Source organism: Geotrypetes seraphini, chromosome 4 (assembly GCF_902459505.1).
Source record: "Geotrypetes seraphini chromosome 4, aGeoSer1.1, whole genome shotgun sequence".
Classification (NCBI taxonomy): Eukaryota; Metazoa; Chordata; class Amphibia; order Gymnophiona; family Dermophiidae; genus Geotrypetes; species Geotrypetes seraphini.
The window spans coordinates 264,425,061-264,446,147 of record NC_047087.1 but is presented as its reverse complement, the minus strand read 5'-3'; the positions used below and the strand labels follow the sequence as shown (position 1 = coordinate 264,446,147).

At 40.6% G+C, this 21,087-nt stretch overlaps 1 protein-coding gene across 13 annotated transcripts in view; it reads left to right on the top strand.

Moving 5' to 3' along the window:
• The window catches only part of KNDC1 (kinase non-catalytic C-lobe domain containing 1), a 116,293-nt gene that overhangs the window by 46,569 nt on the left and 48,637 nt on the right, over nucleotides 1-21,087 (top strand). For 11 of the 13 annotated variants that reach the window (XM_033941854.1, XM_033941853.1, XM_033941850.1 and 8 more), the window contains 8 exons: nucleotides 210-368; nucleotides 3,172-3,252; nucleotides 6,701-6,794; nucleotides 6,875-7,034; nucleotides 7,123-7,997; nucleotides 9,993-10,137; nucleotides 13,590-13,822; nucleotides 15,643-16,034. In XM_033941854.1, the coding sequence (XP_033797745.1) occupies nucleotides 210-368; nucleotides 3,172-3,252; nucleotides 6,701-6,794; nucleotides 6,875-7,034; nucleotides 7,123-7,997; nucleotides 9,993-10,137; nucleotides 13,590-13,822; nucleotides 15,643-16,034 (2,139 nt within the window). Of the gene's footprint in view, nucleotides 1-209; nucleotides 369-3,171; nucleotides 3,253-6,700; nucleotides 6,795-6,874; nucleotides 7,035-7,122; nucleotides 7,998-9,992; nucleotides 10,138-13,589; nucleotides 13,823-15,642; nucleotides 16,035-21,087 lie in introns of those variants that run through there. The other 2 variants (XM_033941852.1, XM_033941863.1) reach the window with 2 other exon arrangements.

Here is a 21,087-nt window from a genome sequence, read left to right as displayed (position 1 = left end):
GGTATAAAGATAGATATCCTGGCAGTCTGGGCATCCCAATGGCCTGGACATCCAGATAGAGGATTTTTTTTAAATATATATGGTTTGCCTTTCGAAAATAGGCATTTTTTGACTGCCAACTTTGGACATCTAGCGCCATACATCCAAATTGGACTTAGGTGTATGTTTTGAAAATGCCCCTCAATGTGTGTACATTTTAAATTTAACAGGTCTGTGTTTATGGTGTAGCAGCTATTTTATGGACAGCAGCAAAATATAATTTTTTACCTGACCATAGGCTGTCATTGCCTAAGAAACTAAAGAGACTTCTTCTGAGTATGGCAAAAAGGAATGCCAATGAAAGGCCATCTGTAGCCGATGCACTTCAGGTAATTATATTTTAGCTAATAAAAAAAAATAACAAGTGTACTTTCACCCTCTAATATAGTTCAACATATACTGCTCAATATTCAGCACTGTGTAGCTGGCTGTATCACCTACGGAGGGATTCATCAAGATGCAGTAAAGGTTCATCCTTTATCACACCTTGATGTCCCGCGGAATTCAGCAACCTGCGATATCCTGCTACCATAGGTTGCTGAATCCCATCCTGTAGCAATAATGCTGCCTGCGAGCCACCTCACAAGCAACATTATTCTTGTGGCCTGGAGTGATGCAACCTGGCTGCTGGGATAAAGCTACCCCTCCCCCCCCCCCGTGGCTCCCAACCCCCCATGGCCCAAATCCCCCTGAACTTCCCTGACTACACCCCACAACTCCCCTGGTGGCTATCTTGATAATCCCTGGTGGTTTGTGGGGTCTGGGAGTGGTTCATCCAGGAACCATGCCACTGCCTCTAAGAAAATGGTACCCGTAGCAGCTGGACCCCACCGGACCACTAGGGATTATCAAGGTAGCCACTGGGGAGGAGGGAGGTTTTGGGGATTTGGGACATGGAAGGGGCTCAGACCTTAGGGGGGAGACTTTATCCCAGCAGCTCAGGAACATCGGGCTGCGGTTATACGTGGCACGATACTCCTGGACGGTAAAATAACCCAAGCAAAGAATTGGGGTTATTTTACCATCAGTTTTGGGTCCTAACATAACCTGCGGTGTTTCTCCACAAGTCGTGTTAAGCAATTTGCATAGTAATGAGATGCAAAACATTAACTTGTTTTTCTTGTGAAGTTTATATTAGAGTCCAGAGGCATCTTGCATTGATTTTCCTTTTTAATAGATGTTTAAATATATTTTGTGTGTGGTGCAGTGGTTAGAGCCACAGCCTCAACACCCTGAGATTATGGGTTCAAATCCCACACTGCTCCTTGTGACCCTGGGCAAGTCGCTTAATCCCCCATTGCCCCAGGTACATTAGACAGAGTGTGAGCCTGCCAGGACAGATAAGGAAAAATGCTTGAGTACCTGAATGTAAACCACTTAGATCAGGGGTGTCCAACCTTTTGGCTTCCCTGGGCCGCATTGGCCGAAAAAAATGTTTCTGGGGCTGCACAAAAGCGCAAACGCTGCAGAAAGATAGAGGAGGGAGCCGGCAAGACGTTAAACACCTGGGGGCAGCAGAGGAAAACACTGTATCGCCCTCGACCGGGACCGCACAAAATATTTCACAGGGCCGCAGGTTGGACACCCCTGACTTAGACTATGTGGTAAATAAATGTTTATATGTCTAAATAATAATTAATTTTGTTAAAAGGTTTTATTCTTTTTATTGGCTGAACAATTTTCATCACCTAGCAGGATGAATTGGCCACACAATGGAGGTGAATTTATGTGGGACTTTCTCTGGCAAAGCAAGAAAGAATAATTGTAGACCTCAGATGTCAGCCAAAGGAATAAAGCACAGCACCTTTTGTGTTATATTACTGTTCAGAATCCAAACTCGTGATTCTTCCTAAAAAATGGTTTATTAATCTTGTTATCCCATTCGTTCATTTTACAGGTCCAGACAGTTTAAATGATACAATCAAATAAAAACTGGATAAAAAAAGAACTCCATTGGTAGATAGAATAGACCTAACTCAGCCAACAACAAACATATAGGATAACATTCACTCCTAAATAAAATAATAATATAACATTAAAATTTCACAGGATTGCTGACTGAGGACCCACAAATTATTTTAAAAACATGGGTTAATTCAGATTGGATCGAATCTTGCCTGAATGTTTCATTTAAAAAAAAAAAAACATTTTCACATAGTTTTAAAAGATTAGAATTTTTCCTTTAATCTTAACTCTCAGTATAAGTGAAGTTGTAATTTATTAAGGATTAATTAAGGATGAATTGAAATGCTTGCTGTGTTTGTACCTTTGAAAAATTGTCCATTGTGTTCTTACTATAATTGTTATATTCTTACGTTTAATGCAAAGATGCCAAGGGTGAACCATCCCAAAGAGTGAGATTTATATCATACCATACAGTTTCTTATGATCTGCAGTTTTCAGCAAGAATTCACTGCAGTTTATAATAAGATCCATAAAATCATTACAGGTACAATAAGATTTGTTAAAGTCCTAATTGATTGAAAGTCATGAAAAATTACAAAGGGAAGAGACATGTCTTCAGTATTTTCCTGAAATGGTAGTTCGAAGGAGGTTGGCATACATGTAATGGTAGGGCATTCCAAACTTTGGGACCTTGAAATTCAAAAGTAGACTCTAATAACTTTTTCCGATGTATATGCTGGGACGAAGGAAAAGTCAGCTTGAAGCACTGTGGAGTGAAATTGAAGGCCACAGAGTGGGATAAGATGATACATCCAGGGTGTAGTATTACGTTGAAAATGAATCAAGGCAGCATAAATGATATTGACTTATCTTTTGAGTGTCTGAAAGGCTATAGACAAAATGGAGAGCAATTTGGGTAAATTTTTCAAGCCGAAGATTGTCTTCCTCCTAGTAGATAAAAGGATGTACAGGGAAAAGGGGCAGGACAAGAGGAAGCAGTAGTCAGGAAGGTGTGGTCAGAATTTTTCCTATTGGTTGGACCAGTTAACTCTAAGGCTTCCCTCTTGTGAAAGCAGTGATCAAGATCAGTACACTGGTACTGGAGTTCTGATGAGTAAGAAATAGGGTTCAAAGAGTGTGAGAGTGAGAAAGCTTTCAAATGAGTGTGACTTTGCATCTCTGTTAATGACATTTTCTGTTCTTAAGGTAGTTTATTTTTGTTTTCAGATATGCAAAGAGTATCTATTTCAGCAAGGTATAAAAAGCAACAAGGTCTGGTCACAATTGAGTAGATGTGCCTATCAAAAGGTATAACCTATTTATCTTTTTTCAATTTACAGTGCATATTACTATTTCCATCGTATTGTAGTCTGTTGAAATCATTTTGAGGCCTATTTATTTTTAAACTAAAGTTACAATCATCTGTGCGTTTCAACCTACCAACATTGAATGGCCAAAAAATTCAGAGCAGTCTGTTTAGAATTGTTTCTTTGAGACGGGCCTTGTGACCCTGATTCTATAATCGATGTCCAGTAGGCACCTAGATCTGGACGCCTACCAGTGTAGGTGTCTAACTTAATTTTTTAAAATTGGTTAATTGGTGCTGATAATTGAAAGTGCCATAAAAACTCAATTAAAAAATTAATTTGCCAGTAGACACCTACAACTTGGACATAGGCGTCTTCACCAAGGCGCCTACCCAAAATGTAGGGATGGTTAGGGGTAGAGTTTGGGCATGGATTGAGTTAGGCACCAGCATTGTAGGCCAAGAAAACCCTGGCCTAATATACCGGCGTCTAAGTTGTAGATGCTACCGGTGCCTAAGTTAATTTGGCTGCCACTGTTTTTGTAGACACGATTCTACAAACAGCTCCTAACTTTGAATGACATGTGGTAGATGCCATTTTCCTAGGTGCCTACCAACTTAGGCACTGTTTATAGAACCAGGCCATGAGTGTCCCAAATGCAGCCTGTTTGGGTTATCTGGGTTTATAGATAACTATTTTTGATATTTTTCTATAAAATTATTTACATTTAATAATATGCTTTTTGTAATTTATGATTACGGTCCATAAGATTTTGTGTAATTCTCAGACAGTTCTTCTCACATGAGTTAACTTTGTATGAGGCCTTTATACAGTCCTTTAATAAGTATTATGCTTAGATTAGATCAGTTTTGTGAAAATTGGTATGTAATATGCAAATATGATCTCCATGTTGTGATAGTCAATTATGGTGTATAAGCAAAAGCGTCTTACAAGGAGAGGGGGCCCAGTGCAATACATTAATCCAGCCCTGGTTTTTTTTTTTTTAATGTACTCCATTAATTTCAGCATGCGTCCCCTTTTTCTTTCCCTCCTCTTCCATTCATCCCCATCCCCATCTGTTCATCTCTGCTTCTTTCTCCACCCATAACCCCATTAGTCTCAGTGTCTTTTCTTTTCTCCTGGCATTTACGAAAGGCCACGGAAAAGTTCTCAGCCCAATCAACAAAGTTGAGGCAGTCTCCATCGAGGGCTATACACGTAGTCCAGCAATTTTCCATTTTTTTCATTCCATATTTTTCCGACGGAATGAAAATCACTGGACTAAGTGTACAGCCCTCGATGGAGACTGCCCCAACTTTGTTGGTTGGGCTGAGAACTTTTCAGCACCCCTTGTAACTTTGCAGCCAGCAGTGCTAAATATACACTGCCTACAGCCAGCTTGAAGCCTTTCCTCTGGCGCATCCCACCTCCTCTGAGACAACAACTTGTTTCTAGAGACGGGAAGGATGAAGACAGATAGATGCTGGACTTTTGGGGATGGCTTGTGACAGGAGGAAAGGAATGAGAGAGGGACACATGCTGGACTCCCCAGGGAGGGCAGAAAGTGGGAGAGAAGTTGACTTTAGAGGGGGGAGGCATGCAGGTGGAATAGTAAGAGAAGAAGCTTTAAATGGGGAGGGAGATAAGGACACAGATGGTGATGCTAGACACATGGGAGGGGGGATAGGGGCATTGAGGAATATGAACAAGGTAAGAATAGACTAAAGGATGACCAGGATAATTTGTATGTAACCAATGTGTAAACTGCGGTATATAAATGGTTAAATAAACTAAATAAATAGAAACATAGAAGAGATTCTCAACCTGAGAGGGTAAGGGCAGAGACACATGGGAAAAATTTCTGGTAAGGATGCAGAGGAAAAGTGAATGGTGGTCATGGCAAAGAAGAAATGCCAAATGGACATGTAGATACTAGAAATTAAAGTTAAGAGACAACAGAGGAAAGGAGAAAGCAGAGACTGAGTACAACATGGTTAGAAAAAAAAACATTGATAGAAAAAAAAAATTGAATATGTCAGTTTTGAAAAGCTACTCGACGCGGCTGGGGCCCATGAGAAAAATATCACTTATTGTCTTTCAGTCTCACTCGTTGTGATAAATTTCTCTCTTTGGAATGGGTCACCCTTATTGTCTCCGCAGTAGCTATATTCTGTACTCCCTGATGCAACAACTACAGCGGTACCCGCTTTGTGTAGGGTAACTTATGCGTACACTTGCAGCAACATCTACGACCCAACACAGCAATGTGATCTTTTCAACATACACATATTGATGAAGTCCCATTGCTATGTAAGACCATCAGCATTGTTACACTCTGATATCATCAAGTGCACGCATAAATTAAACTTCACAAAGCAGCAACCACCAGAGCTGTTGCATTGGGCATAAGGTGGGCAGCTTTTGCTCTGAGCTAGCTCATAGTGCCTCATCCATGATCACCAGGGCTGTAACATTTTCTGTGCTTTCTGTCCCTCTGCCCACTCAGGACAAAAAGCTTCTAGCAAGGAACAAAGTTAAATGAGTTTCTCTCCAATGAAGATGTTGGCAGAAGTGGGGAGGAGGGGTGGGAAGAAAAAAGATGCTGAATGGAGAAGGGGAGGGAGGAGAAAAGGCAGATGCTGGACAGGTTTGGAGTCTGGGAGTGTGATGGGGGCAGAGCAAGGAGCCAGTGTATTTGTCTGCCCAAGGCCCACCAAAGGCTTACCGTATTTTCACGCATATAACGCGCACACATGTACAACGCGCACACAGGTATAGCGAGCGGGAACAAGGAATTTATGTAAGAAAATTTTGGTATAGCGCGCCCACGCGTATACCGCGCATGCTCCTCATTGAACTTTCATAATCCATGCCAGCGTTTAAGTCCTATTTATCTAACTGTTGCTTCGTATGCAAAATGACTTCACAAGAAATATTAGCTGAGCTATTTTAACTATCAGCAAATGCCGCCAGCAGGGAAATTACCAATGAAGTAATTTTGTTTCCCAGGTTTTCTATTGTAATGCCTATTCTATTGTGATGCGGTGTTTTCTGTCTTGCTGGCGCCCTCCTCCATCTTCCTGCTTCGTTCGCTGAAAGCCGCGGGCAGCGGATCCTATGTGCCTCTTGCGGCTGACCCAGAAGTGTTCCTCTGACGTCACGACGTCAGAGGGAACGCTTCCCAGCCGCAGGATGCGCATGGAAGCCGCTGCTGCGGCTTTCAGCGAACGCTGCAGGAAGATGAAGGAGGGCGCCAGCAAGACAGAAAACAATTGTATAACGCGCTCACGCATATAACGCGCATGGTTATGCTCGGTTTGTAAAATCATGTATAGCGCGTGCGTTATATGCGTGAAAATACAGTAATCCTGCCTTCTGGGGATACATATTTTCTTTCAGTAATTTTTGTGTTTTTCCTCTTATTTATGAGTTGAATAATTTTTTTACAGGCACATGAGAATGAAAGTGCAGTCCTTCTAGAATGTGTTTCCTTAAAATTGGCAAATGCGCACAACAAAGAAAGATCTATGGACCCTACTATAGGTACTATTTAATTAGAATGTTTAAGTAACATTTGGTAAACCATAAGTGTCTTCTTGACTTTGTTTTGTATTTACTTGTAGGATTTGTACCTATTACTAACAAAAGAATTACAGCTGTTAAAGGACCAGTGCCTTGTCAGTCTTCTTTGAGAAATGAAGTTTCTACACTTCCAACCACATTTACCTCTCCAGCAACATATTTTAAACCTATTATTCTAATGCAAAATACAGATTTCAGAAGGTACCATTTTTGCTCTAAGTTAAACAATTGAATAAGCTTAGGTATATTTAAATGGCATCTTCCTTACAAAATGTCTTATTATTTTTAGAAACCAACAGGAGGCCCCTAGAATATCATCTTCTGAGCAAATTGTAGACATCGTAAACAATGAAATACAAGTGAACAGCAAAGAATCAATATCTGTGACCGAGATGAAAAGCCATACTGTTGAAGAACATTCTGAAGCTACACATCTGTCACCACCCCAGAAGGAGACACCAACTGCAAATCCAACAAGTAATTCCTTCATTTCTTCCTTGAAAAGACAGACTCCAAACAACGTTCTGTCATTCACAGCCTTTTCTGCGTCAGCTTCAAATCATTTGTCTGACCAAAAAGAGATTATTTCAGTAGCATCACCTTCAAGCTCCTCGGTTTGTTCTACATTACACAATACACCTCCTCTTCATAATTTCCTTCTCAAACAAGACCCAACGACAGGGGTGCAAAAACTTCCAGAGAAAATGCAAAGTGTACACTTTCACACAGAAAGCGCATGCGAGTGCCTCGGTAATCTACCTGAATTCCTTTCATGCTCTTTGCAAAACAGTAACTCTGGCATCAGTTTTAAAGATAATTCTTCATGTAAACAAATAACTGGCAGTACACCTGGCAGACAAGAAAATGGCATAACAAATATAATTATTTCACAAAATGAATCACTAGATGCAGGCTCATCTTTTGATGCAACCAATAACCATGTTGAAATGAACAGCAAAGAAGCTGAGGTATGTAAAGAGGGGCTGGACATTGCTATATCTTTTCCAGAGGAATCATCTTCCATGAATGCAAACTCAGATTTAGAGCCTGCGTTGCAGCCCAAAAGGACAATTTGCTCATATGTACAGAAAGTAGTGCAACTAATCCAAGAAGAATTTGCATTTGATGGTTATTTAGAGAATGGCGTAGAAGACCTTGCTATGGGTAAGCACATTTATTTATTTAAAACATTTTTAATCCACCTTTATCCAAGGCGGCTCACAATTTTACACACATAATAAAAAAATAAAAGTTTAAAAGAGTAACATACATCCGACGTGGAAATATTAATATCATAGCATATTATTTCACCCTCACCAACACTACATGTTATCTCAACCTCACCAATGCCACATATTATTCTAATAAAAGGATTTTAACAGCAGCTCAACTCATTATATATCTCTGTAAATAAAGTGAGAAAACCTTCTCATTCAATAAAAGTATAATAACTAGAGAGATGTAATGTTTGTTTTTTTAAAAAAGACCTGAACCAAATGTGGGTTTTAAGCAAATTCCTGAATTGCAGAACCGTAATATTCCGGACAATGCATTTCACATCAGTGGTCCAGCTGTAGAGAAACATTAATTCCTTGCTCGTACATAGCGAACATCATTCGCTCTCCTTGTGTCTAGCAACCAATGGCTCTCACATCTCAGCTTTCTCGGTGGGGTATATAATGTCAGGCAATTCGCCAAATAATTTGGCAAGATGCCATAAACACCTTGATGTATAATTTTTAAGACTTTAAATTGAATACAAAATAATATTGGCAGCTGATGTAATCTCTTTAAAATCAGAGATATATTTCATGCATTTATATTTCATTGCCATTTGAGTGTGCCTACATTTTAAAATTACATGCAAATGTGCATTTGAAGACTTGTATTCCTGGTAACATGCAAGTCAGTATTTAATCACTACAGTAAGAGTTTGTTTAAAATACCAGCCCCAGTGTTTAAACATCATGTATATTTTGCACAATTGATAGACAATGGAATTTATATATGGGGCAGCATGCACAATGATCACTATAATAATAACATAATAATAGCAGTTTATATACCGCAGGGCTGTGAAGTTCTAAGTATGGCAGAGATATTCAGATGCAATGGTGGTTATTTTAGAAGCTCTATTCTACCACCACTACTAAACAGTTCTGTAGTGCTACTAGACATACACAGCACTGTACATTAAAACACAGAAGAGACAGCCCCTACTCAAAAGAGCTTACAATCTAGTCAAGACAGACAAACTGGACAAGAAGGTACATCTATACACAGAGGAGCATTTTCAATAGGACTTCTAAGTCTGAGGTTGAACGTTTTGGGCAAGATGTCCACAAACCCAGCAGCAAAAATGTCCATTTTCAAAACATCCAGACGTCTGTCTGTTATTTTTGTAAATGACCTATGTATAAGTTATGGTTCTTAGGGCGTCTATCTTTTTTGGCCATTTTCAAACATAAAAACGTCCACATGAAAAACGCACAAAAGCAAGGTTTGTAGACGTACCTTGTCTGATCACGGCAGAGAAATCCCCATCAACTAAGCCGGTTTCGGGGATTCCTGCTTGCTCAGTTTATAGGAATTCCCCCTGCCAGGGTCAGCTGAGTCACAGAGCCCTACACCCATACCTCACCCACCCCGACATCCCCCAGCACCCCCCTGACGTAATGTGATTACATATCTATCTTATGCATACTTGTTAGGGATGTCCTGAAAGCTTTTTCATTTGTGCCCTCAAGGACTGCAGATGTCTACCCCTAGCATAGATTACAAAGGGGTGCTGAAAGTTCTCAGACCAACCAAGAAGAGAATGATGTGGATAAAGTTCAGTCAATGATCTGAAACAATGTCAAGATATAGAATTTTGTTTCTGCAAATTTGCACTTAACAAAATACTCTCCCCCCCCCCTTTTTACAAAGCCACATGGCAAAAGCCCTGAAGCCCTTTAAATCCCTATAGGCTTCAGGGTAGTTACCACAGTGGCAGCCACTAGCAGGCTTTGTAAAAAGGTGTTGGTGAGGGGGTAAAATAATACTCTTTTCAACTACAGTGGGAAAATAACACTCAATTTAAGAAGTTGGTTGGACTGAAAACTTTTCAGCACTCCCTCGTACAGGAAATTAATATTACACTATTTATTTTTGCATTAGGTGAATATATTTTTGCCCTAAAAGGCCTTCAGTTTGGTACATTTTGTGGTGCAATATCTGAGAAGTTTTGTGACCTTTATTGGGATGAGACATTACTGGAAAATCTTTACACAGTAGTAAATGGGGAAACTCTTTCACCAGTTGGGTAAGTGGGATATTTTTTGTTGGTCATTTGTCATATTTCTATTTAAAACTTGTATTAGGTAACACCTTTTCTCATCATTTGGCATTTTACTTTATATACCTTTGCTGCAGCTTTATCTCTCTTCCATGGTTGCATGCTTTCTCATTATTCTCCAAAGCGTGTGTTGCTTTAGAGAATTATCGCTATCACTGGAAATCTGCTTTTGAAGCATCAAATAACAAAACTTGTTGCTTACAAGGAAACATCAGTCTTAACAATCCATATATTGCCAAAAAAAAAAAAAAGATGGAAAATTTTTTTGTTGTTGTTCTGTATATCATATATATGCGAATATAAACCAACCTCAACATAAATTTACCAAGAAATACTGTGCAGGGGTAGAGATAGGGAAAAGAGTGTGCATGAGAATCTCGGAGAGGGTGAGAGCCAGAAGGCCTTGAGCATGTGCAGATGCTCAATGCCCCGCAGTAGACCAGCAGAGAACCAGAAGCAGGCACTTTCAGCAGCGGCGCACGGGTAAGCACAGGACCGGTCAGTGGGGGGAGGAGGCAATCTCGGTCGTGAAAGAAGGGAGCAGCGCTGGTGGCCTTGTGGGAGCAGCAAAGCCGGTTCCTGGGGTGGGGTGTCAAAGTGGAGGACAGCAGTGGGAGAAGACAGAAGAAGGGATATGGGTCAGGGGTCGGGTCGGAGAGATGTACCTATTAAGTCAGTGGAACAAATCATCCGAGTTGCCATTATGGCCTAGGGGGAACTTTGCTTTGATATATGAGCACTTTGGATTACGAGCATGCTTCTGGAGGGAATTATGCTCGCAAACCAAGGTACCACTGTATATGAAAAATGAATTGAAGAAATTGCATTTACAATTAGTACTATTATTATGGAGGTAGGTGAGTTCTTAGGCTGAGCTTGGGCGGGTCTGGGGTAGAGTTTAGGGTGGATCTAGGGTGGAGCTTTTGCCCCCCCCCCCACCCTCAACAAAAAAGTGTTCTGCTGCTTCATACCATTAAACATTACCTTCTCCTTTCGACTGCTGGTTCAATCCCTGATCTTAAGTACCTTAGACTATTGCAATATTATATGCTTGGGATCGCTCAAGAAAACCATCAATCGTCCAAAATGCTGCAGTCCGTCTCATTTATGGCCTCAAGAAATCAGACCATATAAGGCCATATTACAAAAAACTACACTGGCTGCCTGTGGAAGCAAGGGTCATTTTTAAGTTTGTTTGCCTTTGCTTCAAAACCATGACAGGTTCATTCCCATCCTATCTGTCTCACCAATTCGAATTCCCAGGCACAACTAATACACGCAGTACCTACTTGTTCGCTTTTCCATCCCTAAAGGGCTGCACCTACAAGAGATACCTCAATAGAACATTATCATTCCAAGCAGGCAGATGGAACAAATGTTTAGCCAACTTCATCTCAAAAGCACTTTCGTTCCAAACATTTAAGAAGTCAATCAAAACTTATCTCTTTGACAAATTTCTCTGACCCCACTTCAACCTTGATGTACTTCCAAAACACTTCCAGATAAACTTGACTAAACATAACATACCAATGTAATTTCAAAAGTTCTCTGTAATGTCAGTCTGTATATAGTTTCTTCCCCTGTAAAACCGCTTAGAATGTTTGTGGCATGGCGGTATATAAAAATATAGTTGTTATTTTTATTATCACCTATATCCACAGCCCAATTAGCCAACAAAGCCATCAGAGTGCTTCATTCTCACGTGCTCTCTGTATACATCTCTTCTTTCAGGAAAGGGGAATGCCTTGAATCATCTTTATTTTACCAGCAAGGAGAAAGCAAAGCTTGCTCTCTATTATTTGATTCTTAATCTCCCCACCAGCACCTTGAATATGTGTCAATGTGAATTGGGATGTTCCTCTATCCTTACTCTCTAGTTTCTTTCATTTTAAGAGTTCTGCAGATGTTCCAGCAAAGATGAAGCTTCATGTGTCTCATTGTGCACTTCACAAAACTAGTTCCCTCTTCTCAAAAACTTAACTCCTTACAAACTACTCCAAATCTCCATGCTGATAACACAACAAGGAGGCTGTTTTCTTCATCCAGACTCGAACTCTAACCCTCATAGTCTGGAAATTGATTATTCTCCAGTTCCTACTGTGTTTCACGGCTCATCCAGGTCACTCATAATTGCTTGAAAATCTTCCATATGCTTCAAGCAGAAATGATTTTTAATCTGATGTTTTACAAATGGACATAACCCTATCATGTGTCCTCCTAATCTATATTACAGTATCTATACCACTCATATTGTCCGTGCCTTTAAACCTCTATTAGGGCATCTCATTTCACTGCCAATCTACCATGCTCAGTGTAATTTTTAAAATCACCAGCAGCAGAGCAGGAAAGAACCCAGATCTTTCTTGCCTTAATATTCATTTGGCCAACATTGGATGTGGAAAGCTAGGAGGAAAATATATATATATATATATATATATATATTTATTTTTTTTTTTGGGGGGGGGGGAGGCGGTTGGGAGGAGGGAGGTAGCACTGTGGGAATTTTGGCTTTCAGAAGACCATTTTCCATAGATCTGGAGGTATGGAAGGGATTGGGCTTCAGAAGTCCCTTACTTTGATGCCTATGTAGTTTTTTCCTTTGTGTTGGTTGGAAGGGGAAGGATTTTGGGCCTTATAGGACCATTCTGCATTGTATTGTAAGATAGGAAATTCCCTGCACTAAATTGTCCTTTCAGTTTTGGCAAATTAGGACAGAACTTTAGAGCAGGTAGTTAGCATGTCCTGCACAGCTTTTTTTTATCTTGTGCATGCTACTGGTAAAATTTATTGCATGCCACATTAAGTGATGTTTATGTTGAACATTGCAATTATACTTACTCATACATTAAAAGGTCTTCAGCCTGAGTTTTGCATGTGTTCGTACTCTTTAATTACTTTGTATTGATTCACATTTAAATGCACATTTAATATTCCATACAGAGGGGGTGTTCAAAAGTTCTTAGCCCAACCAACCAACTTCCTAAATTCTGAGTGTTATTTTGCCACTGTGGCTGTTGTCTTATTTCGTTAAGTGCCAATTTGCAGAAACAAAATTCTATGTTTTGACATTGTTTCAGATCATTGATTAAGAACAAAGGTCCATCAAGCCTAGTATCCTGTTTCCAACAGTGGCCAACCTAGATCCCAAGTAGTAAAACAGATTTTATACTGCTTATCCTAGGAAGAAGCAGTGGATTTTCTTAAGCCATCTCAATAATTGCCTATGGACTTCTCTTTTAGGAAATTATCTAATCAATATATACGTCATTCTCTTCTTGGTTGGGCTGAGAGCTTTTCAGCACCCCCTCATATACTTTTAAACTCTTCAATAATTCGAGTTTAGATTTAAGATTGTACTTTACTTTAACAGACATTATTAAATAATAATATGCATACTAATTATTCTTTCCATTTCCCAGTTTCAGGATATCCAAAGATATTTCAACCGTGATCAATACCTCAGAGAATTTTAAGAGAAATAACACTTCTCCTTCTAGGAAAAAACCAAGAAAAACTAAAAAGATTGAAAAACAGTCAAACTGTACACAGCTACATCTGGTGCAGCATGAAGAATCTGTGTGCTATACTTCCCTTATGCCTGATATGCCATTTCAGACTGACGGTTCACTAGAAACATTTAATTTAAATCCAGGTATCACTAGTGAAACCTATGGGACTAAAATTCAAAGAGCCAAGCAGTGGAATTAGATAACGTCACTGAACATTGCCTCCGACTGCTTCGGCTCTATCAGAATAGTGTTGGGGTGCCAGAGGGAGGGGTTGGTGGAGTTTGGGTGGAGCCAGAAGTTATCCATTTAACATGCATATTCAGATTGCTAATCTGGATGAAGTTAAGACAACAACAAAAAACTGTGCTAACTTTAACTAGTTAAATGTCCAGTTAGCAGCTTTAATATCACGGCCAGTTAGTTTATTCAGTGTTGGCCAGTATTCTGCTGGAATACTGAAATATTTAAAAACTGATGATTGCTGTGGTTAAATATTGGGAGGTTTATAAACACTTTTTAACTCAAGTCTTTATTAGCTTTCAACAAGCGGCATAAACAGATAACCATGTAACTTATAGATCTTTACTTCCACAGTTAACACCAGTTATCCTTAACACTTTCTAGAGGAATAAAATATTAGAAACATTAAAAAAATGAAGGCAGATAAAGACCATATGGCCTATCTAGTCTGCCCAAACATGCCATCCACTACCTCCTCCTCTCCTTTAGAGATCCAACGTACTTGTCCCAAGCTGTCTTGAATTCAGATACACTCTTCATCTCCACCTCCACCGGGAGGCCGTTCCAAGCATTTACTACCCTTTCTGTGAAAAAGTATTTTCTGTGGTTACTTCTTAGTCTGTCCCCTTTCACCTTCATCCCATGCCCCCTCATTTCAGAGCTTTTTCTCAATTAAAAGATACTCACCTCATGCGCATTTAGGCCACGCAGGTACCATATTTCTCCACATATAGGCTGCCCCAGTCTATAGGCTGAAAAAATGTCTATACTTGTTTTAAAACTCTTAGATAAGCCACCCCATGTTACAAGTTGCAGCTTATCTAAGAGTTTTAAAACCACATGGGGGCAGCCTATACATCCCTCCCCCGTAAACATGCTAAATGGAAGGATGGAAGAGAAAAAAGGGGAATCCAGATGGAAAAAGGGGTAAGGGGAGATGTCAGATAGAAGGATGAGGGAGGAGAGAGAGGGGATCATGCTAAATGGAAGGATTGGGAAAGAAAAAGGGATCCTAAATGAAAAAGGGGAAGAATGAGGATGCTGGATGGGGGGAAAGAAGGATGAAAGGATGAGAGAGAAGGACATGCTGAATGGAAGGGAGTAGAGGACAGAGTTAGTGAGAGACTGGGGAATAAGAGAAAGGGGAATGAAAAGTGTGGTGTGAGAGAAAAGAGATAGAAAGCTGTAGGTGGACAGTAAAAAAGAGGGATATTGAAGACCATATAGTAAGAATGAATGAAGAGAGGGGAGAAAAATAAACTGAAGAACGTTGAGAGGGAAAAAACAATGTTAGAGATGGATGTAGTAGTGGAGGAGATGAAGAAGACAAATGACAAATAGACACAAAAACCTGGCATGAGAGTTGAGAAGATGGAGGAAAGCAGAGATTGGGACCAACATGATTAGAAAACTTAGATGGCTAGATAACAAAGCTAGAGAAAGAATTGTATTTTTAATTTTGAATAGAGTACAAAACTCACAACTGAAAGTCTGATATATATCATGGAAGAGAAGGTGAAGGCAGGGCAATAAACGATGTGGGCGCTATGGAGGGCAAATTACACAGGGTGCAATTATAGCTTGTTATAGTCCTGACTGCATACCGGCAGCCACCTAGGACAGGGGTGAGGCTCTTTTTTTTTGTCTTCACAAATATGGTAAATGTGAGGATGAGTTTAATGTGTGTGTGCTCCAACATATGGCCTTTCATTACTTTTTCAAGGAAAAGAAACACTGGTAACAGCTTACACTGAAATACCGCCTACTATTGATTCACAATCTGAAGACATGAACTTCCAGAAGTTATTGCCAGTCAGCTTTGAGAAGAAATACAGTCCACAAAATCCTCTACTAAGAATAGAAACCAAAGAACACTCTAAGAAATGGAATTTGCTACAAGCTGACAGCTTCAGTCTTAGGCCAGATTTTAAAACAGTGAATGAAGAAAATACAGAGGATATGTTTTACAATACGGCTGATGTTTATATATGCAACCCTGGCTGGAGAAGTGCTTTCTATGGTGCTCAGTGTTTTCATCTAGATGTTCAGAGTTATGCACATAAACTTGGCCTTCAGAAGGAAAATGAAACACCAAACATAATGGCCAAGAAACTAGTAAGTGTTCCTAATTTTAAGAAATATTTTTTACATAGTAACATAGTAAATGACGGCAGATAAAAGACCTGAACGGCCCATCCAGTGTACCCATGTTATACTCATTAAAAAATACATGATTAGATACACCAGATTAGATAGGCTAGTTGTCATTTGAACCAAATATTAACAAATTTTGATTATGTTTAATCTGTATTTAGAATTCTTTTTTGTGTGTAATTTTCTATTTGGTATCTAACCCCCAAATTGCACTCGGTATACAAGGGTGGTTTGAAACGTTTAGTAAAAAAGCAAGTTAAACAACGTAGTCTCTATCAAGGGCTAGACACTTAGGGGGGAAATAATGTATAGGACGCCGATCTCAGCTGCCGCCTTAGCGGCGGCTGAGAATCATACACTGACATCTTATACAGAATTGCATCTCCTAAGCCATGGGGGCTTACGTATCTGACCAATTGGAGTCTTAGGCCATACCCAGTGCACCCCAGAATGCACTGAGAAGGAGGCCTAAGACTCCAGTTGGCTCAGGTGCCTAAGGCCCCTCCTATGGGAGAGGCCTTAAATGCCTAGGCCAGTTATGGCCTTAGGCCCCTCTCTGGTGCATCCCAGGATGCACCAGGAAGGGAAAGGCTTTCTATTGTGGAGAGACAGGCCTTCCAGCCAGAGGGATTAAGCATCCCTCTCGCTGGCCGTACTAAAAAAAGGGTTGGGAGGTTAGGATCTGGTGGGGATCCGAGGAGGGGGTGTCATGGTTTTGGGGAAAGCCTACTGGTATGAGGTAGTGGGCATCCCTCCTGCTTATTGTACTTGGGGTTGTTCTGAGGGTTCTGACAGGAAAGAGTGGGCATCCCTCCTGCTAGGGAACTTCGATGATGAGTTTGAGGGTGGCGATATGAGGGATTTGGCATGGCAGTTTGGAGTGGGGGTTGGGGATGGCGGCATGAGGGATTTGGCATCCTTCCTGTTGCGGACAGTCTGGGGGGGGGGGGTCGGGGTTGGTGGCAAGAGGGAATGGACATCCCTCCTGCCATGGAGTCTCAGGGAAGGGGTTCCCAGTTACTGCCACTCAGCTGATCGTGGCAGGGAGATTCCCTTGCAGCGATCAGCTTGGTGGCCTTGCCTATTTGAAATGTAGGACAGAATTTTGCTGGCCTACATTTCAGGCGTCTATCACGCCCTAAGGGAGATGCCTAGGGCCTCTTAAGCTCACCCAAGGCCACTTCTGAGTGAACCCATGTCCATGCCCAGTGTCCCGACGTGTCTCCCTGCACCTGCGACGCACCTAGTGTAGGTGGCTTGCCTTGTTTGTTTTTAAATATGCATCCCGATTGGCTGGTTAGACAGCGGTAGGACGCCTACCATTGCATACAATTAGGATGCTATTTATAGAATTTGCCTCTTAAGTTTCCAGTTTTTTCATAAACTATTTTTTCTACAATGCGAAAGAACTGGAAACCTACTGGACTAAGTACATAACCCTCGATGGAGACTACGTTGTTTAACTTGCTTTTTTACCAAACTTTTTAACAATGATGCTTGAATAAATTCTGAAGTGAAGGAATTATTAATCTTGTTGGATATCATTCTGTAACAGAGTGCCTGTAAAAATGTTGACAGATGCACCTTCAAATATGCCATGCCTAATTTATAAAGACTAAGCAGACATGCTACTTAAAATTCAAATTAACAATACATATTTTTACAGAGATTATGAGCCATAAAATTCATGAAAGCTCATTTCCTACAGATTCCAGTATATTCTTATGTTTCATTTAGATATCACCATCAGGCCAGATTTCTCTGAAATGCCCCAGTATTAAAATAGGAAAATATAAAAATAGTTTTACTTTCCAGTATTGAGTATATTTTGAATGCTTTCGACTAACATGTGCTAATTAAAAGGGAAGTCAAGTTTTTGCTTCAGAACTGCAATTGTGTTCTGTGTTTTTACTTTGTAATTCTTACCAGAGATTCATTTCTAGACCATTGTCAAAGTCTTTGGATTATTTTTTTGAAATGGACATTGTATCAGTTAAAATTATGTTAAGAACATAAGGATTGCCGCTAGGTCAGACCAGTGGTCCATCGTGCCCAGCAGTCCGCTCACGCGGTGGCCCTTAGGTCAAAGACCAGTGCCCTATTTGAGTCTAGCCTTACCTGTGTATGTTTTGGTTCAGCAGTAACTTATCTAACCTTTTCTTGAATCCCTGGAGGGTGTTTTGCTCTATAACAGCCTCTGGAAGAGTGTCCCAGATTTCTACCACTCTCTGGGTAAAGAAGAACTTCCTTACGTTTGTATGGAATCTATCCCCTTTTAACTTTAGAGAGCGCCCTCTTGTTGCTCTCTTGTTCTCTCCATCTCAGAGAGAGTGAACAATCTCTTTTTCTCTATACTAAAGTCTATTCCCTTCAATATCTTCACATTTACTAAATTTGTTGATGAAAATACACATATTACAATGGGAACCTGGTTTGTAACCTTAGATATAAAGCATTAATGCAAAACAAGGGAATGGTACAGTTTAGGAGGTGAAGAACTTTTGTGCATAAATAAGGAGCGGGACTTGGGTGTGGTAGTATGTGATGATTTAAAGGTGGGCAAACAGGTTGAAAAGGTGACAGCGAAAGCTAGAAGGATGCTAGGATGCATAGGGAGAAGTATGGCCATTAGGAAAAAAGAGGTATTGACGCCCCTGTATTAGACTCTGGTGAGACCTGATTTAGAATATTCTTTTCAATTCTGGAGACCACACCTTAAATAAGATATAAACAGGATGGAGTTGGTCCAGTGGAAGGCATATGAGGACAGACTTAATGATCTCAATACATATACTTTGGAGGAAAGGCGGGAAACGGAAGATGAGACGTTTAAATACCAATGTGGCATAATTTGAAAGGAAACTTCAGAATGAGCAGGCATAGAATGCAGTTAAGCGGTGATAGGCTTAGGAGTAATCTAAGGAAATACTTTTTTACAGAAAGGGCGGTAGATGTGTGAAATAGTCTCCTGGTAGAGGTGATGGTTAGAGAATGATACAGTGACTGTTACCCGCGGCTAGCCTGCTGGAACAGGGGAAATAATTAACTGGTTGCCATGGGTACAGGGACAAGGCCATTCACCGCCCCATGGACCCGCCACAGAAATTGCTGACATCCAAGTTGTCTTATAATGTATCTCGTGTACATGTTCTTGTGTTAACTTCATTATTGATTCTGAACACAGAGAGAGTGATGGTAAGTACTTCCTTAAAACTTGCACTAGATATCATAGTGCCTTTCCATATACAATCTGATGCATAATTGTCAAAAGTTTATACTCGGTGCGAAATGTGGCAGGCAACCAGTGTATCTGTTTCAACACTAGAGAAATATGTTGAAAGCGGGAAGTTCCAGTAATCACCATAGCAGCTGTATTCTACACCACTTGTAAAGCATGTATTTTGGATTTGGCCACGTCCAAAAATAACGCATTACAAAAATCCAATTTAACAATAACAAGACTTTGTATTATTTGAACATCTACTACAGACAACATCGGCTTGATTTTGTGGGCAGCTTGTACATCATTAACCATAGAAGGAAAATATTTAGAAGTAAGTAAGCTCTTATAAAACTGCCCCTAGAGGTATGCAAATGTGGGTTCTAAAAAATTTGTCCTTGTGTATACAATTTAAAAAATATGCACTACTGATGAACAGATCATAATTTTGTTCAATACGGGGGGCAGTTCTATAAGTAGGCACCCTGATGCCACACAATGAAAGCCTAACCTGTATTGGTTCAGTTTATGTTGACACATCCTCAATTATAAGAGGGTGCTGAAAGGTTCTCGGCCCCACCAAGAAGAGAATGACGTGGATATGATTCAATCAATGATCTGAAACAATGTCAAAACATAGAATTTTGTTTCTGCAAATTGGCACTTAACAAAATAAGATATAACACTCTTTTCAGCTACATTGGCAAATTAATGCTCAGAATTTAGGAAGTTGGCTGGTTGGGCTGAGAACTTTTCAGCACGCCCTTCATACACCAGCCTTAGACTTGTCATAACTTTGGTCACATAAATGTGATAAAGTTGCAGGTAACTGACATAATTCTGTAAGTTACATGCATAAATGGAAGTCCTGCCCATGCTCCGTCCACATTCCCCTTGTATTTACGTGCTATACCACTTGCATGTGCCTTTAAAGAATAGTGCTTAGGTACCCTACTGACACTTTTGCAGATAAGTGAACATTTACACTTGCAAGTGCTAGTATTCTATGTATTTATACACAGAAGGGGCACATAAATGAAGGTGCCCAGTTAAAGAATTGCCCTACACCAGTGGTTCTTAAACCTGTCCTGAGGGACCCCCAACCAGTCAGGTTTTTAAGAGATCCCTAAGGAATATGCTTGAGCGAGATTTGCCTATATGCAAATTTCTCTCATGCATATTCATTGAGGATATCTTGAAAACCTGAATAATTTGTAATCCGCATAGAATTGTAGGATATGCGCAATATAAATTATTTTAAAAAAACCAAAAAACAACTGGCTGGGAGTCCCCCAGGACAGGTTTAAAAACCATTGCCCTATACACTTAGGCCCTGATTCTCCAAAAGTGCGTCCCGAGTTTAGGCAGCTGTCTAATCAGCCAATCGGGATGCACGTTTTTTTAAAAAAAATGCTCCCCAGGCAGGCCGCCTATATTGAAGGCGAGGCCCGCAATCGGATGCCCCCCCCCGACATTACCGATCTCCCTCCCACCCCGACACTACCGATTGCTGGCAGGAGGGTGTCCAATCCCTCCTGCCCGAAGACGCACCCCCCTGACGCTAACAACCCCCAAACTAACCTGTTCTTCAGGCCAGACGGTTGTCCAGCTGGTAGGCCCGCCTCGTCGAAATGAGGCGGGCCCGCCCCTTCCCGGCCCATCCCGCCGAAGCCTAAGGCCTGATTGGCCCAGGCTCTAGAAGCCTGGACCAATCAGGCCTTAGGCATAGCGGGTCCGCCCATCCCCACTAAGTCTAAGGTCTGGGGGGGGAGGGAGATCGGTAATGTCGGGGGG